At 39.5% G+C, this 25,203-nt stretch overlaps 1 protein-coding gene across 1 annotated transcript in view; it reads left to right on the forward strand.

Annotated features, from left to right (window-relative positions):
• Positions 1–25,203, forward strand: part of BARD1 (BRCA1 associated RING domain 1) — a 150,034-nt gene that overhangs the window by 66,814 nt on the left and 58,017 nt on the right. The window contains 2 exon segments of the mRNA XM_021002840.2: positions 14,142–14,222; positions 16,811–16,983. Of these exon segments, the coding sequence (XP_020858499.1) occupies positions 14,142–14,222; positions 16,811–16,983 (254 nt within the window).

Consider the following 25,203-nt stretch of genomic DNA (forward strand, 5'->3'; position numbering starts at 1 on the left):
ATGCTTGAAAGTCCTCTATTTCACTGAATGACCATTTTTTCCCTGAAGGATTATACTCAGTTTTGCTGGGTAGGTGATTTTGGTTGTAATCCTATCCCCTTTGCCCGCCGGAATATTATATTCCATGCCCTGCGGTCCCTGAATGTGGAAGCTGCTAAATCCTGTGTTATCCTGATTGTGTTTCCACAATACTTGAATTGTTCTTTCTGGCTGCTTGTAATATCTTCTCCTTGACCTGGGAACTCTGGAATTTGGCTACAATATTCCTAGGAGTTTTCCTTTGGGAATCTCTTTCAGGAGGTGATCGGTGGATTCTTTCAATTTCTCTTTTGCCCTCTGGTTCTAAAATATCAGGGCAGTTTTCTTTGATAATTTCTGGAAAGATGATGTCAAGGCTCTCTTTTTGATCATGGCTTTCAGATAGTCCAATAATTTTTAAATAATCTCTCCTGGACCTATTTTCCAGGTCAGTTGTTTTTCCAATGAGATATTTCACATTGTTTTCTAATTTTTCATTCTTTTGGATTTGTTTTACAGTGTCTTGATTTCTCATAAAGTCACTAGCTTCCAATTGCTCTATTCTAATTTTTAAGGAAGTGTTTTCTTCGGTAAGCTTTTGGACTTCCTTTTCCATTTGGCCAATTTTGCTTTTTAGGGCATTCTTCTCCTCATTGGCCTTTTGGACCTCTTTTGCCATTTGGGTTAGGCTGTTTTTCAAGGTGGCATTTTCTTCAGTATTTTTTTGTGTCTCCTTTAGCAAGCTGTTGACTTGTTTTTCATGATTTTCTTGCATCATTCTAATTTTTCTCCCCAGCTTTTCCTCTGCTTTTCTTCTCAAAATCCTTTTTGAGCTCCTTCAAGGCCTGGTACTGGTTCATTTTTTTTCTTGGAGGCTTTGGATGTAGGAGCTTTGACTTTGTTGTCTTCTTCTGGTTGTATGTTTTGATCTTCTTTGTTACCAAAAAAAGATTCTATGGTCTGACGCTTTTTGTGAGGTTTGCTCATGATCCCAGACAATTGCTTGAGGTATAAACTCTTTATTAAGGTAGAGGTCTGCTTCCAGTGTGGAGAATGTACTGTCCCAAGCTTCGGGGGTTTGTATAGCTGTTTTCAGAGATACTTGTAGGGACCTGTAAATTTTCAGTTCTTCCAAGATGGTATGATAAGGGGGCAAGGTGTTTACTCCTTTCCTGGCCTGTGTTCTGGTCTCTTAAGTGACCACAAGCACTCTTTTTGTCCTGGAACTGTGAGGAGGATTTTCTCTGCACAGCCACTACAAGCTCCACCAAGCCAGTGATCCTCCTAGCCCCAGGACCGCCCCTCAGAACTGTGACCCAGATCCAAGCACGGGAAAAGCAAGAGATTCCTTCCTCAGCACTGGCAAAGAGATCCCTGCAATCCCCATCTGATCAGCCACTTTATTCCCCCTCAGTCTGTGGGCCAGAAGCTCAGGAGGCAGCCACCACCCTGGGGCCAAGCTCACTTGGGAACTGAGGCTGAGACCTAGCTCCTCTCTCACCGCAGAAACAGACTTTTCCCACTGACCTTCTAAGTTGGCTTTGGCTGTCGTGGGTTGAGAAGTCTGGAAACCACCACAGCTGTCTGCGATTCAGTGCTGTGAAGCCTGCTCCAGGTTTGCTGCGGCCTGCGAGCCCATACCACACTGTGTTCCTCTCCCAGCCCAGAGCAATATACCTTTCCAATCAACCAGCCACGTTGTCTTGGGCTGGAAATTTGTTTCACTTTGTCTTTTTGTGGGTTCTGCTGCTTTAGAATTTGTTTAGAACAGTTTTTTATAGGCATTTGGAGGGTTTAGGGAAGAGCTCAAGCAAGTCACTGCTCTCACCCCGCCATCTTTGGCTGTGCGGCCCCCTTGCCCTTCCCCCAGCAGGTATTCCTGCTGATGCATGCTGGACTTCCCAACACTTCTTGACAGGTTTGCCTGCCAACACTTGCTTGTTAAGACCTGTTGGTGAACTTGACCACTGATTGGTTATAACTGCATTTTGTGTGTTTAATTGGAAAATAATGTAATCACTACAACTTTAACTGTGTTACACAACAGATGAAACGTATACAAATGGTTTTTTAAAATTTTCTTCTCTTTTCTTTCCTTATGCTTCTACTGCCCCCTTAATTTTATTCAATACCCCCTAATTGCACCTGAGGCTACTACTGCTTGTGCAGTCTCCCCTCCATCAATTCAGGAGCCCCCGCCAAGGGCTAGTATCTCCCACTTTGGGAACCTATCATTGTAGATATGTAGATACATGGAGAGTAGGCTCTCCTAGCTTTGTTTGACTTTTGCTCCTGCATTTTTGCTGAAAGATCCCTTAACCTAAGAATAGAAGAACTGTTCTTTTTTGGAGACAGTTTAGCTGATACTAGAGAAGTAGAGTCATTCATTCTCCATACTACTTCTTCCATCAAGTCAGTCTGTGATCCAGAGTGTCATTCTGCATATGAAATGCAATTATTACGGCAGAAATTTCATGAAAAAGTTGATTGGTCATATAGGTAGTTTGCAGGACTCATCTCATTGAAGAAGAGATTCATAATGTTAATTGGGCCTGCAGTTCTATTCAAAGTTCATCATTAAGGAGAACTTGTAGAAAATTGTGGTTTCACATTTCATATGCAGAAATGTTATTGTTGGATGGTAGGAGACAAAACATTCTAGCACAAAATGGTGGACTAGAATAATAGGTTACATTTAGACAGCAGAGTGCTTTATAAATACTCTCTCTTTTGAGCCTTACCACAGCCCTGTGAGGGCAGGTATTTGTGGGTATTATGTAGGGGGGAAACAAGAACCACAGTCATTTTGTGACATCTTTAAATACTTCCCCACCTCCTCCACCTGTTGGTCTTAGTAGTTGAAAGTCTTCAACTCCTATTACAGGAGAAATAAAGTAAAACAAATCCTGTAAGGACATGGTAAAGTGGACAGGTTTCTCTACTGTTAACGGCTATTTGTTCTCAGATAAGAGACACCTGCAGTTTGTCCAAGTGGTCTTCTTTAACAATTGTAAAAATATTTGCTTGCTTCCCTTTGTCTCCTGCCATTGAACAGGGAATGTTTTCTTATTCTGATAACAAGCTTTGCTAGTTGCATGGCACATATCCCCTCCAGAAGCTACCCTTCCCCTTTTTCCCTTGGCTGAATTCTCCTTCCTCTACCCTCCCTCTCCTGTGAAATGCTTTATTTTCCTGTCCTGATTTGCTGCAGAATACTACTGATTGTCCGTACTGTAAATGGGCCAGAAAAATCACAAAAACTGAATCTGTACCTTAGGAAATAGAAGCTTTTATCAGTGAGCAGCCTTCCTTAACATGCTGATGAGTTTTTTTGCTCTCAGTTTGGCTTCCTATATATGACCTACAGTCATTTCACCTCCACTATTGGGTATGAGGCTCCCAATATGTCTTAATTCCCCTCAGTCAAGAGAATTCAGATTATCAGCCTTGTTTACAGATGAAGGAACTGATGAGGCTTAGAGATATTCCCAGTTCTAGGTCAAGAACTATCCATACTGACACCAGCATGTGTTAGCAGAGTAGGTTGAGAAATGTGGAAAGAATAGTAGTTTCCTTATATTTCTATTGCTTAGCATAGTGCCTGGCATATAGTAGGTGCTTAATAAATGCTTATGGACTGATTAGTAGAAGCTTAGTAAATCAGTCAGTAATCATCAATATATGAGAAAGAACCCTGTATTTAGAATTACAGCCCTTGTGTACAAATTTCCTTATGGTGCCATTATAGACAAGTCACTCTTTGGGCATCAATTTTCTCAATGTAAAATGAGGTTGGTGATCTTTAAGGGACCTTTCCTTCCAGCTATGATCCTGTGACCTTCCATGGTAATCTGTTCCGTTGTGGATTAGCTCAGATTGTTAGGTTTTGCTTTATATCCAACCTAAATGTGTCTCTCTAAAACTGATGTGGATTGAACCTATTCCTGCCCTCTGCCCTCTGGTGGTGCTAAGCAGAAGTCTATTCTCTCTCCTATATTGGATACTTGAAGGCAGGTGTCATGTTCCTTCCTGAATCTCCTCTTCTCCAGAATAAATAACACAGTCCCCATTCCTTCAATTGATTGTCATTAAGGCCTTTCATTAATGCAATAGCTTCCAGGGTCATTATAATTTCAGAGAACCTGCCTTCTTGAGAAATAAGTAGAATTTGATTTGGCAGTATTTTTAAAAAATATAGTTAATATTTGATCGGAAGGGCCATTTCCAGGATTTTTTGAAAGTTAAAAATGATACTGTCATTTAGCAGAGACATATTTCAGATGTGGAGAAAACATTTCCTTTGAAGGATTAGACTTAACATTGAATTGAGAGGGGAGGGGAAGGAGAATGGTAGCCTTTTTCTTTTTACTATTTTTTTTTAAACTTCAAAGATAGATATTTTTAAATCATTAAAATTTCTTGTAAATGTAAGTGTTTTCTGAGATGATTATTTTCAGCTGTGGTCTAACAACACCTCAATTATTATTTTAAGTTCTGAAGACTGAAGTTTCTGTGTGTGTGTGTGTGTGTGTGTGTGTGTGTGCGTGCGCGTGCACACACACACACACACACACACACACACCGCGTACTGAACCACAGTGCTTATTACTCAGTAAATAGCCTGCCAGTAAGGAAAGCAATTTAAAGAAATCAGAAGCAGGAAAAGTTAATTTATTTCCTAGAAACTTCACATCAGTTAGAGCTTACCCAGTTACTGTGACACCTTTTGTCATTATCGTAATCTTATTTATGTCTCTGGCATTACATCTGCATGAGAGCAAAAATCTGGGAAAACGTTAAGTATGGGGAGGGGAAAAAAAGATTGAGTTTTAATAAACGTGCAATTTAATCTGATGTATATTTGGAAGAGGTGAAGGAGTAGGATGTTAGCAGGGGACATCTGTGATAATGTAAAAAGAAATCAAAGAAAATCACCAGCCAGCTCTAAAATACCTTAAGGACATTTTGTCTAATCCAAATTGTAATTCTAATCCTATGTGACAAAAACAGATTCCTCTCTCTTCCATTTCAGGTAGCAAGGAAGGTAACAGGTGATGGTAAATGACTTTTCAAAAATCCTTTCACTACCCTGTTGAAAATATCTTTTTGTACAACAATGTGGAATTAGGACAGAGAGAATTCTTGTAAAAGTGTTAGATGGATTATGTGTTAATTTTACCTGGCTTTCTACTGAAAGTGAAACTTGTGAGGATGTTTTAGGTAGGATTGAGTGTGGAGTCAGAATCTGTGATAATCTCGACTTTGAAAGGTTGTAAGAGATGGGAAGAGCCTTAGATTGGAAGTTGGAAGATCTAGGTTCAGATTTTGGCACTGTTATTGCTACTTCTGTAACCTTGGACAGGTCCAAGGGGACGGATAAGCCCATTTTCTCATCTGCAAAATGGAGATGGATATAATCCTACTTCCTGTCTCTCGAGGTTATGCTAAGGCACCATTTTTAAAAAGGACTACTTAATTATCCTTGATGTCTTGGGATGTGGGAAGGTATTCCTTGAGTCCCTTTACTTTCTCTTATGGGAGGAAGGCCAGCTTATATCTGGGATATAAATGGTCATTTGAAGGTGGAAGAATAGTAACATGACATAGTGAAAGTTACTGTAAAATTTTTCATGCTTTGCATGCTGATTGAGATTCTTGGCCTTTTTTTCTTTAATAAATTGTGGCTGTTTTATGCCTCGCCCCCTACGTTTCTACTTAAGAGACGGTCTTATGACCTTTTCTTTGAACAATTCAGCAGCCACATTCTTTTTCCTTTTTTTTGTCTCAGTAACTTTGTAGCTACGTCCTACTTCCTCTCCCTTTTCCTACTAACCTCTTTATGTAGAAATGAATGCAAATTGCATGCAACATGATTTGAGGTGAGGAGGGCCCAGGTATAACAAGGGCAATTTCAACTCCTTTTTGAAGACTCCACACATGCTCCTTGCCTCATCTTCATTTTCCTCATCAATGAAATGGTCTAATAATAGCACCTCCCTTACAGGATTTGTGAGGATTAAATGAGATGATATTTGTAAAGCGCTTTATGGATTCTAGCTGTCATTATTTTTTTTTGCTCAGCAATGTACCAGTTGGTCTTACTTGCCTTTCCTTATACATATTACTCTGCCACTCCGTCTCCTTGACTTTTCTTCGCGGACTTAGTCCTACTAGAAGCAGACTTTCAGCGTGGAGGTTGTTTTCCTTTAGATTTTCCTCTGTTTCTCCTCCCTAAATACAGTCTTGGACGATCATTATAATTCTCACAGCTTTCCAAAATACCTTCGTGATTTCTTAATTCTTTCTCACCCAAAGTTCTCTTTTCCCCATTCCCACAGACATTGGAAATAGTGTCTGAATTGTAGACACCATGCAAACTTCAAGTTCATATGTTCTTGGAGACACAAAATGTAAGACAATTTCAAAGCTATGGGTAAAAATTTTTTTAGACTCAAATTTAGGGGAAATTGAGGCCCAATATTGTTGTTCGGCCGTGTCAGTCATGTCCGACTCTCTGTGACCCCATTTGGGGTTTTCTTGGCAGAAATTCTGCAGTGGTTTGCCATTTCCTTGTTCAACTCATTTTACAGATGAGGAAACTGAGGCAAACAGGGTTAAGTGACTTGCCCAGGGTCACACAACTAGTAAGTGTCCGAGGCCAGATTTGAACTCACGTCTTCCTAACTTAGGGCCAGGGGCTCTATCGGTCAGTAGCCAATATGTGTTACTACCATTCACATATTTCAAGTCGCTTTGTTAATTTAGAAATGTAAAACATGTTACGACTTGGCTTGCACTTAAAATACGTGGAATCTTTTAAAATCATTTATGAGCACTTGTCAAATGTTGAAACAGAAGTTATCAGCATTAGAATAAAAGATATGAAAATAATATTTTGAGGAATTGGTATTTTCCCTCTCTCCTTCTAATCTTTCATTTCTCCCTTTCTACTGATTCAGTCTCTGTTGCTTACCATCTACCTGCCAGAACAGTGACTCCTCCTTAAAAATCTGCTTGCTTAGGGCAGCTAGGTGGTGCAGTGGATAGAGCACTGGCCCTGAAGTCAGGAGGACCTGAGTTCAAATGTGACATCAGACCAGATACTTGGCACTTACTAGCTGTGTGACCCTGGGCAAGTCACTTAACCCCAATTGCCTAAAAACAAAACAAACAAACAAACAAATCTATTGGCTTGACCCCTCACATCTGTTTAAGCTTTTATTATATAACTCTTCTCCCTCTCATGGCCAAATTCAAGGTTGTTCTTGTCCTTCCTTTCCTCTCATTTCTAAACCCCTTGCAGTCTGTCTTCCAACCTCATTCAACTCCACACTGTTTTCTCTGAAGCTACCATGGTCTATTAATTGCCAAATCTGATGATGTTTTCACAGTTGTCATCTTTCTCAGCCTCTCTGTAGAAGTTGGCACTCTACTCTTAGGTGCTTTTGATCCTCTGTGAATTATAGCACATATCTGGCCTTTCTTTTGCTGGGTCATCTTCTATATCAGGCTGCCCAAATGTGGGTGTTACCCAAGGGGCCCTCTTCTCCCTCTACTCTTTCCTTTTGTGATCTCATCAGCTTTTGGGGGTTTAATTGTCATTTCTTTTGCAAATGACACCCATATCTCTATGTCCAGCCCTCATCTCTGGAAGAAATCTATTGAATTCTTTTAATTGGCACTTTGTTCAGAAGTTTTCTTCTATTATTTTTGGCATTACAGTGTTCAGTTTTTTGACTTATGTTCTAATGGGAGACTTAAAATTTCTTCACATCCTGTCTTAGAGATCACCATATTTTGCTTGTATGAGGATCACGTTTCTTCCACCATTGTTGCTTTTTGCTTCTTTTCTTCCTGATTGTCCTTCACTTTTGTGGATTTGCATTCTCAGCCAGTAATTCTCTTTTCTTTCTTGGATGAGTCTTGCCACTGTGGACTCAAGTTTTTCTATCCTGTGAATTGTTTCTGCTGTACAGGTCATAAATTTCGCAAAAGACCTTGTAGATTCCCAAGAGAGCACAGAACCACAGCAGGATTTTGTTTTTTGTGTATTTGTTTTGTGATATTTATTCATAGGTGTGTGGAATTGCTTAGATGATCCATTAACATACACAAACAAATTTTTTTTAAATTTAGCCTTTATTAGTGCCTACTGTGTGCCAGTTACTGTGTTAAGTGACAAATCTTATCTAATTTATCATCACAACAGCCCAGGGAGATAGGTGTTTTTATTATCCCCATTTTACAGTTAAGGAAACTGAGGCAAACAGGTTAAGTGACTTGCCCAAGGTCACATAGCTAGTAAATGTTTTTGGCTGGATTTGAACTCATGTGTTCTGACTTCAGGCCTGGTACTCTATCCATTACGCCCCTTAGTTGCCTATCTGGAGGCCATATTCCCTTCATTATTAATATCTTCCTTGCTGCTTTATCTGCGGATGCTCAGTGTTTTGAACTGAGTCGTCTTTCTCCTGAGAGCTTTGGTAATGTCAGTCTTTTTTCTCCTTATTTTCCTCCATTGTTTTCCTTTCCTTTAGATGGTGGCTTCCCTGGGGAATGGACCTCAAAGCCTCCATCCCTAAGTAAATCATCTTCCACGGGCTCAGGCTCTGCCCCAAGAGACTTCTGGAGCAGAACTGGCCTTGGCTGGATGCTGGGCTCATTCCTCAGTTCTCTGGCTGAGCTCTCTTGCAGCATAGAGTGTTGTCTGCGCTGTGGCTATCGCAGCCAAGACACCTACTGCCTTTTCAGTTTTCTGTGGCACGGGGAGGAACAAGGAGCAGAAGTAAGTTCTCATGCAAGCTGGTGGGTCCTGTGGGTAGAAGTTAGCTTCTCTGGTGTTAATTCATTGGATTTTTACCTTGTTTGAGTTTTGGGAATCTTAGGCTGTGGAGACAGATGAAATTGCTTTGTCTTGTCCATAATTTGTATTTGAGAGAGGCTTGAGAGGGCTTGAGGATCGGAGAAGATGTCTAGTTCTCCATCCTGGTCTCCATTTTTAGTTTTAGGACTACATCACTCCATTACTTATTAGATATTTTGAACTGGATGGCCCATAATCATCTCCACAGCTCATTATTGTCACCCTTCCTCTTCCCTCCAAGTCACCCTTCTTCCAAACTTCTCTGTTTCTGTAAGGGTACCACCATTATTCCCCAGATTCACAACCTCAGCACAACATCCCTGGAATCTGTTCCTTTCTCATTACTTACATGGCAGCCTTATACAGGCCCTTATTATCCCTCACCTGGACTATACCAGTAGCTTCCCAATTGGTCTTCTGGCTGCAAATCTCTCCTCTCTTAAATCCATCCTTCATACAGCTGCCAGAGTTATTCGTGAAGCGCATGCCTGACCACGTCATTTCTTTGCTTAAATTCCAGTGGTTCTTTGTTACCTTGAGGATCAGATACAAACACTGTTTGGTATTTGATGTACTTTACAGTGCTGCCCAACCTACCTTTCTAGGCTTGTTGTACAAGACTCCCCTTTAAAACTCTGTATGGTACACCCCATCAGACCTCCTTGTTGTCCCCCACTTTTCATTTCCATACTCTTGTAATTTGCTCTGCTCTACTGGATTGCATTCCCCCATTGCCTCTTCCTGACATATAGTAGGCACTTAATAAATGTTTATTGGATTGGATCTTAGATGCCCTAGTTTCCATCCACACTCAGTTCAGATGCCACCTTCTACATGAGGCTTTTCTGATTCTCCTAGTTTTTATTAGCCTTCACTACCACCACATAATCTGGTGTGCATTTTTATACACTTGTATTATTTACACGTCCGCCCAGATAGAATGTAAACTCCTTGAGGGCAAGGTTTTAGACTGTTTTCTGTTTCCTCAATGCCTAGCATGTAGAAGTGTTTAATAAATGTTTGTTGACTGAAAGGCAATTACAGAAAACAAGTCAGAAAATGAGTTGAAGGCAAACCTGAATAAGATTCCCTTCTTTTAAATACAACTTTTGGTTTTTGAAGCATTTTCTCTAATTTCCCATTTCTCATTTGAATTTCTAATGTTAATTTTTGGGGCTGTCACTATCAACAGTCTCTGCTTCTTTTGCCTAATTTTTATTACTTTTATATGCTTCTGAGAACCTTTGAGCATTCCCATTTCTTCATCCAGTTACCCCAGCAGGGCTAAATCAGGTTTACTTGGATGACTAGTAATAACAAAAGACTTAATGTCCCTTCAGGTACTCCCCCTCTTTTCCTCCATTCTCCTTCCTTCCCTTACCCCAAGGCCTACCATTAGGGGAGATACCTGAAATTCCTTTAATAGAGGACTGATCCTTTTCATCTACAATTTGAAGGTTTAAGATGCATCTGCTGGTTAAGTTAACATACTGATTAAGATTCTCATCACTTAAGAATACTTATTACTCTTGATTTGTGGGAAGAGAAAGAAGACTGGAGACTGCTTGTCAAAAGAGTTGGAAGGCATTTGGTGCTAGAATAATGGGGAGGGGGGACGTAATTTTTTTTTTACCTAAATTAAGTGGTTAAGCTTAGTTAACAGGAAGAAGAAGCAGGGGATGCGGAGGTCAGTCTTGCCAAACATGACCATTTTTCCTAGATTGAGTCTGTTTACCTTTACCTGGAAAGTTGCTGGAGTATTTTTCTCTAACTGATCACTGCAGCCAGACCTGCTCCCAATTATTGGGCTTCCCCATCCCCTTCTTCTCCCTAAACATAAGGCAGTCTTGTAAACTTGCTTTGTTCCCAAGGTATTTGTTAATTTGGGTATCACTGTATTCCTTTCCGGCATGTTGGCTGGCTGCCAAGCAACCAGCCATCCTCCTGGAGCGAGAGGTTAAGTTCTAACCTGCATGTTCTTCCCTCCTCAGCAATATACTTAGGCAAAGGTTTTAGTCCAATATAGGTACATGTGAAAATGCTAATTATTACATAGAGAAAATCCTTATGGTATCTTATATGTGCAGTCCCTTTATGCTAATTTTAAAAGCTGATTATCGAACAGATGCCTATAAATTCTCTTTGTCTTATAATGTGTTCATAATGAAAAGAAACCTCCTCTCATATATCTTTCTCTCAGACATTGCTTATTCTTTAAAAAAAATTTTCTTTTCAATTATCAAACATTCATTTTCTCTCACCACCCTTACCATTCCCCATGAGAGGGGGAGGAAAAAAAACAAAACAAAACCTTGTTAACAAGTAATGCATATTCAGGCAAAATGAATTCCCATATTGGCTATATCCAAAAATGTAGGTTTCATTCTGCATATTGAGACCTTCATCATGCCTTCTTATCTTTCCTTCTTGTATAATGGATGAGTAAGTTTACCAGGCACTAGATTTCTCTGTCACCCTATTTCTCCCTCTTCTTCTCTCTCTGTCTCCAGGGGAAATAAACAAAAGAGGCCAAGGAGAGGAGGTTCCAGACATCTGTTTCCCCAGTCCATTACTGTCCCTTGGTTCTCAGGAATATCAGCAATTAACAGGGCTTATCTTCAGAATGCCACAGAAATAGCTGCATTTATAGATTCTTAACTTCTTCCGAACTGCAAAGTTTTATTTCCCCATTGTGTACATTTTTCCCAGGAATTTTTAAGTTTTCTGTTTCAAATAAAATTCATTGACCTAGTTCTTGGGCCTATGGAAAACATTCCTTCACTCTTCTTCTGTTTGTTGGGCTTTATATTCATGAATTTCCCAGACTCTGTTTAGTCTGCTGGTTTTTATTTTGATGCTGTCTTGTTTTCACTGTGCATAGCCCAGAATGAATGAAGATGCATGCTCAGTGTGAATTTCTGTTTATGTGTCTCACCTTTGTCACATGTCTTTTATGTGCAGTGAACTTAAGTGGGCAATCTAATATTTAGTCACTTTGATGCAGATAATAACTTTGTGCACTTATTATAAAGTAATAGTTGACTTTATAATATTGCATCTGAGGTAACATAAGCTACTGAAATACCTTTTGAATCTTCAAGGTAGGATGAAATGCTCAATATGTTTTTTACATTAAGCATCTTTTATTGTATTGATGAAAAAGCATTGAAAGCTGATAGTTGATGTGAGATTTGTGGTCTGATGGTAGGGCAGACTTGAGAATTGGAAGGGATCTTAGGATAAGTATTTTTCCACTACCATACTGAATTACCATTGCATATTTCTATTTTTGTAATCCTTTCTGGTGAACAAAATTTTCAGGGGGCTTGGAAGAGATCTTTAATTTGTGGGGATGGCATTAATGCCGTTATTCACCTACTGAAAGTATGCCTTGGTAATATAAAAGCAGAATGAATTCTACTAGCCCTTTGTTAAATGTTTCCTCCCTTTTCTGCTTCATTTTAATTCTTTACCCCCATAATCAGGAGGTGAATTCTAATGCAGAGTAAAATATTGTCTTCTAGTAATTACTTCTGTTAATAATATGTAAGACTAGGGAAAAAATTATCTAGGGAGAGACTATATCATGGTTTTCACAGAAACTCTGTTCCTCATAGCTCTGGTAGAATATAATGGGGTGGTTGTTTTGGTCTTAAACTGGGGGGGGGGAATTAACCACTAATTCCCAAGGGGCATTTTGAATAGGTTTATACAGATTCCTATATCAGTTTCAACAAAGCAACTGCTTCTGCCCAGAAAATACCTCCCAGCAAATAGGGAAGAATAGAAATGAAATTAAAGGACAAGGATAGAGAGTCACTGTCTATGAGATAAGGGGTGTTGGCAGTTTTTACTTGGGTTGTCACTGATTTAAGTAAAAGCCTTCTTGGCTTTTTGTTTCTGTTTTTGCAGTTTGTTTTTTTTTTATAAAACATTTTCAGGTGTATATTTTTTTTCCCTCTTAGGTGAATGAATGATTGTAAATTTATTAAGCATCTATCTACCGAGGACTGCTAAAACTAAGCGCTTGTTGTAATAAAAATAGAAAAAACAAGATAGTTTTCGAGGAGCTCATGCTATACTTGAGGGAAAAATCCCATAAAAGATGGTTCAACTGCAGGGTGAATGGAAAGGTCCAGAAATCTGGGGGAGAAGGTTTGCAGCTGGCAAGACCCTAGGGATCTTTAGGTTACGCCGTTACATCGAATGGCTCTGTTGTGAGTCTCTAGGGCAGGTTGTAAGGTCTGGTGGTCTTCCAGTAGAGTTGGCAAATCCCATCTCATCCACACCATGTGAGCATCTTGCAGCCTGGATGGATTCTGGGCAGCCTCTGCCATGCTAGTGGGCAAAAGAGGAAGAAAGAAAGTGAGGGAAAGTGCCTCCTATGGTAGTAGGTTTTTCCAGCTGCTGCCCAGTGGGAGAGGGGGACTGAAATGATACGAATGACTTTTAAAATAACGAACATTAAATCTGTGGGTTAGTATGAGGAGGACATCATTTTGCAAAGGCGCGGCGGCATCCATTCTGTCTCTGTATCTGTGTTTCTTTGAGGTTTAATTGTGACCATTTACAGAGCCAGTAGAATGAGTGCCGGATCTTGGTTGGGAGGATGTGGATTTGAATACTGTGTGACTTTCAGCAAATTACTTTGTTTTTCTGAGCCTCGGTTTCCTCTGAAGTCTCAGAGGTCCCTTCCAGTCCTAGACCTGTGACCTATGATCTCTAAGATCCGATGACTTTTCATCTCCTTTCCAACGGGAAATCCTTTAATTTTCAACAACAGAAACTTGTACCATGCAGCTAAAGATAGTGTGGCTTGGTTTAGAGACAGTGTAATGGTAATGGCCTGAGGACAGCATTTGGAGTTGGAAGATCTGGATTTGAATCCTGGTTTCATCACTTTCTGTGGGTGACTTTGGGTGAGTTTTTGCTTCTGTAAAGTAGGGAGAGGGAAATCCAGAGAGATGGGCTAGACGACCTTCTTTTTTCTTTTCCAGTTAGAAATCTGTGATCCTTTGCCTTCAGAATTTGACTCTGAAACTACTACAGATTCACTTTTAAGTAACAGTCTTTTTCCTTTCCCCAGAGTAGAACACATTTTAATTTCACTTAAAATGATTGAATCACAAGATTGTGGCAAACAAGAAGCTGGGTAGCTTTAGCTTTTTATCTTTCTAAAAAGTAATAAGACATTTTCTTTCTGTTACCATCCTGTTGTAAATCTAATGTTCGTGTATTGCTTTTGTATTTTTTTCCCTAGGGTGACATACCATCTGTTGAACACCTCCTCCAAAATGGAAGTGACCCAAATGTTAAAGACCATGCTGGATGGACTCCATTGGTATTTTTCAGCTTTCTTTGCTCTTTTGACTACCTCACTCCCCTCTGGGACATCCCTTTCTGCCTTTTTTTTTCTTTAACGAAATTATATTTTCATTAATTATAAGGAGAATAAATGGTTTCTGACCTGACTTTCAGAGTGGTTGGGGTATTATCTAGAGCAGAGGTTCTTAACCTTGGTGTCATGGATCCATTTAGCAGTCTGGTGAAGCCGGTGGAATCTCTTCTCAGAGCAGTGTTTGTGGCCTACATTCATAATAAAAGAAAATGTTAAATTTCAGGTAGAAGTCAGTAAAAATAAAGCTGTCATTTTTCTTTCTCATCTAAGTCCATGGACTCATTTGAAAACTATTCATGGACCTCAATAGAAATTATTGTTATCTTGACTCACTTCCTGAGAGTTCAGTTTTTTGGTGGTCTCATTTTGCTCTTTTTTTTTTTAAATGGGTTGCCCAAGAGCTGGTGTAGGACAGCGCTAGTAACACTGCTGCTAAATTTAGGAAGGTCTCACTTTCCAAAGTCTGGTCCCATTAGAGGCTGATTTTTGCTGCTGGCTATGTCAAGAAGGGTCAAAAAATATGTGATGTTTTTCACCGGAAAGTAAGTCCCATTGGGATACACCATGTGCCTCAGTTGCTATGTATGGATGTAAGGGAGGAAACCCTGTAGTTCTGCCTCCCTGTTATCTTGACTGCTCTTTAGTATTTTTTTTTTAACTTATATAGAGCCATTTTTTTTTTGGAGAGATCTTTTTGGCTTTTGATACAGTGTATGGCTAAACATGTAATGTGAAGAATCCACAGGAAAGAATAGTACAAGCTGCTTGCGTTTGGAAACAAGTGCTAACTATCTGGGCTAATTGCATTAGGACAGTAAACATGAGATATGACATGTGCAGCCACAGAAGATGTCAGCAAATGAGGGAGAGGCATTCGTCCTGCGAACCAGAAATTCAGCACAGAAATTGGGAGTCTAATTAGACCAGGTGCATGCAGGCTTAAAGTGATATATAATGGTGCCCTCACTAGCCAAAATATCATGCCAGGAAGGTATTCATCCAACTCTAAGTCATGGAGTTGTAGAGACTTTCTCGGACTAGCTAATATTTTCCTGATTGGATTAATTATTTTTTCATGATCTGGAAAGCACACGATAGCAAAAAGGAGCGAGTACTCTTGCTGTATTGATTTGAGTTCTTCTCCTTTGCCAGTAAAAGAGCAGCTTTAATATGACCTATTTTCTGAATCAGACATACCAAGATGCATGTTAATCACAAGAGGGAATTTGATCAAATGGATTTATTAAAATGCAAAGTGATGGTGTGATCACATGTAAAAAAATGAGGACACAATTTACTAGGAGTATTTCTTTTCTCTGGAGTCTGTTTTGATATCTTCCCTTCAGTAGCTGTTTGTATTAAGTTGGTCGTTGTTGGGATCAGACAATTTGCTTAATGATAGTGGGTAAGACTTGACCACTTGCTGCATCGACTGGTGGTAGAGTTGCCTCGTAGATCCTATGAACTCGTGTAAGTAGGTGTAGATTTTGGGTATTTTTGTTGAAAGTTGTGTGATCAGTGGAAAATTGCAAACTTTACCGAAGGTGAAATTGTGGTATGCATTCAACTCTGATTGGGTCACTTTAGACAATTATAGAATTTCCATTTGAAAGGACCTCTGGAACCTTCTGATCAAAGAGTTTTTAGTCTTTTAACTCCTTTGGCAGTCTGTTGACACCTATGGACTCCTTCTCAGGATTTTTTCTAAATAAATAAAATATATAACATTACAAGGAAACCAATTCTGTTGAAATAATGATCAAAATATATTTATATTTTTTAAAAGTTCATGGAACCTAGGTTAAGAAGTTCTGATCTAGTGTCATCCATGCCATAATAATTCCTTCTATATCATGATCCAGCCTTTGCTTGAAGACTTCCCCTAGGGCATGAACTCAGTGTCTTCTGTTTTCCTATCCCCAGCATGGCATCATGGCAGCATTATAGTGGATTTAAGAGTCAGACCTGTAGATCTCTTCAAGCTCTGATACTGGGATTTTATGATTAGCAATATTTCATCTAAAATAGATATTCCCCTTTTCTTCCATAAAGGACTTATTACTCAGGCCTCAAGTTAAAAGCCTTTATCTTTATAATCTGAATTGAGTGAATGATTGGAAAAACATTTATTAAGATCACTGCTTACTAGGTACCAGGTACGTGTTCAACATGAGGGATAAAAAAAGTGACATAGTTCCTGCTCTCAAGGAACTTACATTCTAATATGGGAGTAGTGGTCAGGGAAAGTATCTATGAGAGTCAGTGATATCAGGAGAGCTGTTACAAAGCTTTTACATTTAAGTGGTTTTTAAGGCATGTAATAAGTGTCTTATTATGCCTGTAAATGCTTGTCCAAATAAATTGAATCCAGACTACCTGACTTAAAAGCAAAATTCTTGACCTAATCCAGCATCCTTTAAAAAACAAAGTTTTTGTTTTGTTTTGTTTTGGTTTTTTGCCAGATCATCAGAATTTTGTTTACTTGTTCTTTGTCATGCTTCTCTGTCCTCCCTCCAATTTGTATCAATTAGCACGAAGCCTGTAATCATGGACATCAGAAGGTTGTGGAGCTGCTGTTACAACACAAGGCTTTGGTAAACACCACTGGCTACCAGAATGACTCACCACTTCATGATGCGGTCAGAAATGGGCACGTGAACATTGTCAAGCTGTTACTGTCCCATGGAGCCTCTCAAAACTCGGTGTAAGTAGGTTGGAAACGTGTAACTGTTATTTTATTGACATGTATTTCTAAATTACCATTGCTTTTGAAGCAAAGACCTTAATATGTAGGTTATTGTTGATGTGTTTTATTTTTTTAATCCCCTCATCTCTTCCGTCTCCGACAATTAGATGTGATTTTCACAATGGTTTAAAAAACAGCATAGATGCCTTTTCCTTCTGTGGTTGTATGTGTGTATGGAGAGAGAGAGAGAGAGAGAGATCATGGTTTCTTTCTTTTAGTGCTGGAAAATTATCAAGCTAATTTTGAAAGCTTTCATTCCTCTGGCCTTATTTACATAGTACAAAAGCCAGTTGTTTTAAAATGTACATAGACATTTTAAACTGACCATTGCATTTATCTCCCATCTTGCATTTCTACTTACGTCCACTTGGACATAATGTGCAGAAATAACATGCAAGAATTCAAATGTTAATGATTAACTCCCAGATGAGGCTCATGGGTGTGTTGTTTTGCAGTGGCACAAAGGGGTATTAGTGACTTTTGGAAATTGACTTTTAAAATACACAGCATGGAACACATCCCAAGTAAATGGCTCATGTGGACCTTTTGTCTTAGTCTGTGGCCTCATCCTCTTAGGTTAGTAAGACTATAATGTTGAGTTTCAGTGTTGAATTAAATTGGAGTAAGCTGATAGACTGGTTTCCCATTTAATCTCATTAAAGTTCTCCCAGAGGATGAGGATAATTCAGAAAGTTCAATATAATAAAATACTCATATTCCTTCTAAAATACCTCCCAAGTGTGAGAATTAAAGATATTTTTTAAAAACATCATTCATTTGAGATGACTGTGTCTCTTTAAAAAGACAGAATCTAAAAATCAGCTTCTGAAAGCATAATCATCAGTCAGCAAGCCTTTAGTAAGTGCCTACTCTGTGCCTGGCATTCTATCAGAGATGAAAAAACAAACAAAGGAAAAACAAAGAATAAAACTTAGACAAATCTTAAACCAGCTACTTATAATTATCAGGTGTGAAATGCTTCATTGTGGGGAAAACCTTGCTTTTCCAGATTTCCTGCTGCTCTAATGGACTAATTAATTGTTTCTGGGCCTTAGTTTCTTAATTTGTAATATAACTGGCTTGAACCAGAGGACTTTTTAAGGTGCTTCCTAGTTATAAATCCACGATCCTGTGAATAGAGGAATTGCCACTTTTGAATCAACACTTTACTATCTTGAAGTGTAACTAGGCAACAGAGCTAAATAATATTCTTTTGTACAACCAAATGTTCTTGTTGCTATTCAGTCATTTCAGCCCTGTCTGACTGTTTGTGATCCCATTTGTGGTTTTCTTGGCAAAGATACTGGAGTGGTTTCTGTTTTCCTTCTCCAGCTCATTTTACAGATGAGGAAACTGAGGCAAACAGGGTAAAGTGACTTACCCAGAGTCACACAGCCATTGGCTGAGGCCAGATTTGAACTCAGGAAGATGAGTCTTCCTGACTCTAGTCCTGGCTCTCTAACCACGGCCTCCAGTGAAGTTCGGTGGAGGTTTAAGTACGACTGAACCACTGATAAATGAGTTTCACTGACAGCTACTTCTTTGAGAAAATAGTGGGATCTCAGAACCACAGATGTGTTGACGCTCAGCTGTTGTTGCCACAGCTACAGCTGTTTGTCATTTTTCTGTGTTATTCCTGGGTTCTTGCACATAGTCTCTGGTACCACGTGTAGAATAAATTTTTGCTACTGACTTCCAAAGAGATCTGTAGCCTTGGAAAACTAATATATCCATGGTTACTTAGTAAGACTGAGTCACGAGTCATCGTCACACTGAAGATATTGGACAGTCTTTGTCATTGCCTTGTGACAGCACAGTATCATAAATCAACTGATGCTTGGACTGGGGAGAATCTCTTTGCATTATAAAATTTCCAAGATCACCGGAGCATTACTGAAATGTGACTTAATTAATAGCAACTTAATGCTATTAGTCTTAGTAAAGGCATTTTTTCTGCCTACCTCCTCACCATCTGTTGTAATATATATAAGAGGCCCCCCTGGGGGCCTACTGGCTGTGTGACCCTGGGCAACTTAACTTAACAGCTCTCAGCCTCAGTTTCCTCTTCTGTAAAAAGTACAAAAGTACCCACCTCACAGGATGATTTAGAAGATCAAATGTGATAGCATAGATAAAGCATCTTACAACCCTTGAAAGCATGTTAGCTATTAACTATGCAAGTTAGTTCAGGTGTGTAGATATGCTGACTGGGGAGAGAGAGCGGTGATGGGGAATAAACGGAGAGAAGAAGGAAAGAGTATGTGTTTAGTTATCTTTGTGGTTGATTGCATTACCCCGTTAAGAAGCAGTTGGATTGGGGCAGCTAGGTGGCAAAGTAGATAGAGCACCAGCGCTGGAGTCAGGAACATCTGGGTTCAAATCATCCTTAGACTCTTATCGGCTGTGTGACCTTGAGTAATTTACTTAGTCCCAATTGCCTCCAAAAAAAGAAACGGCAACAGCAGTTGGGATTGTGGCTACCAGATAAAAGTTGTGATTTCCCTTTCTCTCAGGTTGCACGTTTATATGTTGATCTAAAGCAACAAAAAGGCACAGGTAGGTGGTGTAGTGGATAGAGCACCAGCCCTGGAGACAGGAGGATCTGAGTTCTAGGTGTGACCCTGGGCAAGTCACTTCACCCTGTTTGCCTCAGTTTCCTTATCTGTAAAATGAACTGGAGAAGGGAGTGGCAAACTGCTCCAGTATCTTTGACAGGAAAACCCCAAGTGAGACCGTGGAGAGTAAGACATGCCTGAAACTACTCAACAGCAACAGCAGACAAAGAAGGAGCAACCTGTAAGTAGTGAAATCAGAGCCCAGTAAAAGAAAAGGACTGAGATATTTCGAATTTAAGATTTAGAAGAGAACTAAACATGCTCATTCTGTATGTAGGGGCTCTGCTTTGCTGCGCGGCAATCCTTTTAGTCCTCTCTGTGCCATCTATCCCTTGTTCTGGACCTCTTCTTGCTCCCAGCTCCACCTCCCATCATCCCCCCTCTCGGCAGATGGCTGTCCCGCCTCCTTGCCTGACATGAGTTCCCTCATATCCTTACCTCCAGACTTCCAGGATGTCTTTACCTAGCCTCTCCTCCCTTCCCTCCTGTCTCTGAGAGAGTGACGTGGCAAGGTTGACCTCTCCATCTGTGCTGCCATAGTTTCTTGTCTGTCTCTTTCAGGATTTCACGCCGTTGATTGTCCCATCCCTCTCTCTCTCTCTCTCCCTCTCTCTCTCTCTCTCTCTCTCTCTCTCTCTCTCTCTCTCTCTCTCTCTCTCTCTCTCTCTCTTCCCTCCCTCCCTCCCTCCCTCTCTCCCTCCCTCCCTTCCTCTCTCCCCCCCCCATTCCCTTTATTTACTTAATTTTACTTTCCTTAGCAGCCTGTTGAGGTATGGAAAAGAGTGTTGGGTTTGGAGTCAAAGGATCTGTGTTTGAACTGACTGATTTTTATCTGCTACAGTGACAGTGTTGCACTGCATTGATTGACCGAATGGCCTCTGAGACCCCTTCCAACTCTTAAATCGATCTAACAGCCCACCCCCACTGCCTGAAAAACAAAGCTCACAACTTTCAAAGAGTGTTGCTCTTTCTCTGCTATCTTTCCAGTGCCAGATTTTTGGAAAGATTGTTCTGTGTTCTTTACCTTCTCAATTCCACTGCTCTTACGCTCTAGCCCCAACACTCCCCCTTTCTCAGTGTTCCTCGATCTTGCAGTAGTGTTTGACACTATTAACTGGCCAGCTTCCTCCAGACTATTCTCTTCTTCCTGGGCTTGTTTCTAATCTTCACAAGTCTATTTTGCTGGTTCTTTTTCCCTTATACTTTTATATAAGTATAGGTGGCAGTGAATTCAAACCTGGCTTCAGCCACTTACTGGATGTATGTATGTATGGGCAAGTCAGTTAGTCCTATTTGTCTTGGTTTCCTCATCTGTAATATGGGAATAATAACAGCACCTACTTGCCAGGGTTATTACAAGGATCAGATGAGATAATTATAAAGCACTTAGCATAGTGTGTGGCACATAGTAAGCACTATATGAAATGTTAGCTGCTATTATTATTATTATTTTGTTGTTGTTGTTGTTGTTGTTGTTATTATTTTATGTGGATATACCCCAGGGCTCTTTTGTCTTCTTGTCCAGTTTTTTTTTTTGGTTAAGGATAGAGAGCAAGTTAAGAGCATATCAGATATTCTTCAAGATTCAGTATCATACTTCAAAAAAATCATTGGTTTAACAGTGGGAAGAGTTTTTTCTGTACATAATTTTTATAAGTTATATATGTATTTCTATAGAGTCTGTCCAGAGATATTCACTGGGTGGTGAAGTTCTGGTTTCTGGATGACATTGTATTAATTCCGTTAAGCCATGGAATACTACTGGACTTTCTCAAGGATGCCCATAGTCATTCGAAAGAGATTGACTTGGTACTCTATGGGGGGGAAACTGAGGGCATGAAGGATGCTGACTGCCCGAAGTATAGCTTACATTTGAATGGGCAACTCACTGAATCAGTCTGTCAGTGCCGTTTGTCTTAGACAAGCATTACAGATAGAAATTGAGCCTGGGCCCGAAATTGAAAAAGCGTTTGGTAAATTTGACAGTGCTTTACATAGTCCTAGTCTGAGCTACTCCCTGACACACAAGGTCATATTTTAATACCACTGTTCTCCTGATGTTGCTGATTAGCTGTGAATCATGGAAAACATCATAGTCTCAAAAGAATCAAAATGGTAGATGACCCTAAGGGCAATAGAAAGTTGTGTGATGGGCATCAGTAGGCTTTGGCCTATTACCAACAATGCCCTGTGCTTTCAAAGATGGATACGCCCAGAAAGTGAGATGTTGTATTCCTGTGGCCTTGCTAAGGGTTGACCACTGTACATCTTGGCTGTTGAATTTTATCCATGAAATACTAAAAATAACAGAGCCCATGGATGATTTTTTGGACACTCTTGGACAAAAACAGTTTCACAAGATAATTAGGCATGGATGGGTTTGTAATCTGTAGTGGTGGATATGTTTACAAATTTTGGGGGGTATTGGAGTTCGTGTATATATGTGGAGAAAAAGACTTTTTGTTTTGTATAACTTGTTAGCTTTTTTATTTCCCCACTTAATTCAGGGGAACCTGAAAACTTTTTCCTGTGTACGTCTCTTAAAATGTCCAGCATACCCCTCAGTGGATAGAGTGCTGGGCCTACATTCAGGAAGACCTGAATTTAAATCTACCCTCAGCTGTTTAATAGCTGTTTGACTTTGGGCAAGTCACTTAACCCCTGTTTGCCTCAGTTTCCCCAGCTCTAAAATGGAGGATAATAGGAGCAGCAATCTTACAGGGTTGTTGTGAGGATCAGATGAGAATATTTGTAAAGCACTTAGCATTGTCCTTGCATGTAGCAGGTGCTATATAAATGGTAGCTATTATTATTATCATTGTTATTGTTATTATTAAGAAATTTTCAGAATCTCTTAATATTTCCAAGCCTTGTTTTTCCTTATTGCCAAAATGGGATAGTTTAAGTTAGTGTAGTCAAATAACATGGATGAACATACGGTGTATTGAATTTTCATGTTAGATAAGCGTAATTTGGTTCCTATGTGATGTTTTCTGACACTTAGGTTTATTTTTCTTATCTTGTATTTTTCTTATTGTTGCAATGTGATCTTGGCCTCAAAAACAATCTTATTCTACACAATTCATGAAAGTGGGCTAGGGTAGTATAAGATTAATTTCTATTCAGTTATTTCTTATCCGACTATCCATAATTTGGATTAAGGTCTCTAATGAGTGTGAACTTTTAAAAGTATGACACTTTTCCCAAAATGTTATCGTCTCTTAAAGAACACTACCTTTGTTAAAACTCATTTTGCATTGCTCAGCTCCCCCACCTTTTTTTTTTGTTAAAAGGTCGCTATTCCAACATACAGATTGGAAGAGGAGTCGGTTTCTCTGGGAGAATATAGTCTATTTTTACCCCTAGATCTTTGGAAGAATTTAAGAGCAATGATTTTCTATAGTACTTTTTTTTAGTTCAGATTTACTATCTTCCCCATTCATTCAGCTAATACGTTGTATACAAATGACTTATATCGTTTTACATATGATAATTAGAGTTTTTAAATGAAAGAATGGGTGGGAGTCATATATTGGTATCTGAGACCTGATTTCCTGACATCTCTTCCTCTGTTGTATAAATGTCTGTATTGTTATCTGTTGAAAGCATGATACCTCCCCCAACTTTCTCCTTGCCTTCTTCAGTTAAAGAAAAAAAGCTCACAATGAGAGTTAGAGCTTTTATATAAAACATTATGTGGGTTAGCTTTATGAATTATGCTGATTTGGAAATGCACAAGATTTAGCAGCTAGAATACTTTGCTAAGTTTACTCAGACTAGGAAGGGTATTGGTTAGTAAATGGAAAATATTATATGGACCAGTGGACCTATTAATTGTCCCTGTGTCCTAGTTAATTTTTTTTTAAGTTAATCTCTTGCACAGAGATAATTTATATTTTATGGTTGGGTTGTTTTTTTTTTTTTCTGAAGTATTTGTCCTCTAGAATTCCAATGTCTTTCTTGGTTCACAGCAAGCCAAGTGACTTGAAATATTAGATCTCTGTGTTTGCAGTTTCACAGTAGTTCATAAACACTCTCCACTCAGATGGACTGCCCAACCAGCTTGCTGTGCATGATAAGTTTACCATTAGTGCAAAGCTGTCTCGCTGCTTTCCCGTTCAGTACCTGGGCCCGCAGTCATCCTGCAGCAGGTGCACGTTTAAATTTGATGATAACGTCCTCCTTCCCTCCATTAGTAATACTCATTTAGTGAGCAGTTGTGGGCAGGCACCTGCCGTGCTGTTCTTGGGAAATAAAAAAAGCTCATTCTGTATTCTGTACGGGGTGTTTCGCTTAAAGTGAAATGTCAGTTTGTAGTGGGAAAATAAAGCGAAACATTTTAAGGTGCTCTGACAGAGAGACTGTCCAGACAGGGCCCTCGATGAGTGTTGTCAACAGCTCTGCGACTGTGGACAGCCTCAAAGCTTGCCTTTTGCACCATTTCCCAAATAGAATCAATGTCCAACCAGCTCAGTGATGATGGCCAGAGTTAGTCAGTAAAATCTCCAATTTCATTCTTGTCCTAGAGCAAGGGAAAGTATGAATAGGGCTTTCTTCAAAGGGTCATTCCAAGGAGATAGATTATTTAGACCAAGTGGATAGCACCAGACCTGGAGTCAGGAAGACTTGAGTTAAGATCCAGCCCCAGATACTTACTAGCTGTGTGATCCTGGGTAGGTCACTTAACTGATGCCTGCCTCAGTTTCCTCATTTGTAAAATGGGGATGATAATTGCATCCACCTCTCAGTGTTGTTCTGAGGATCAGATGAGATAATATTTGTGAAGTGCTTAGTCCAGTGCTTGACACATAGTGGTTGCTTAATAAATCCTTCCCTCCCTCGCTCCCTTCCTTCTCCTTCCTTCTTCCCTTCCTCCCTCGCCTTGGCAATCTGGTGAAGCCTATGGATCCTTCTCAGAATAATGTTGTTATTATTTCTTTTTAATTTATATATTATTTGTTTTTGACATGTAAAAAAATTAGAGTTCGAAATTCATTTAAAAATTTTTTTAATTTCAAATTCTCTTCCTTCAACACCCTTTCCCACCCATTGAGAAGGCAAACTATGATATCAAGTATATCCGTAAACTCATGCAAAACATAGCTGCGTATTTGCCATGTTGAAAAAAAAAAGCAGCAATAAAAATAAAGTGAAAAAATTATACTTCAGTTTGCACTGAGTTCATCAGTTTTCTCTCTGTGGAGGTAGATGGCATTTTTCATTATGCGTCTTCAGGAATTGTCATGGATCATTACCTTGATCAGAGTAACTAAGTGTTTTACATGTAATTGTTGTTAAGAATGTTTTTAAATGCAGGGACAGCTAGAGGTGGCACAGTGGATAGAACACTGGCCCTTCCAGAAGGACCTGAGTTAAAATTTGGCCTCAGACACTTAGTAGCTGTGTGACCCTGGGCAAGTCACATGATCCCGATTGCCTCCAAAAATCAAAGAATATTTTTAAATGTGTAAAATAGAAAAAGGAAACCAGTTACCGTTATCCCTTCCATAACACGGTTTCAATATGTCGTGGGTGGGCATAAAGTTAAATGAGAATCTTTGGG

Source organism: Phascolarctos cinereus, unplaced genomic scaffold, assembly GCF_003287225.1.
Source record: "Phascolarctos cinereus isolate Bilbo 61053 unplaced genomic scaffold, phaCin_HiC Scaffold_7;HRSCAF=346, whole genome shotgun sequence".
NCBI classification, from domain to species: Eukaryota; Metazoa; Chordata; class Mammalia; order Diprotodontia; family Phascolarctidae; genus Phascolarctos; species Phascolarctos cinereus.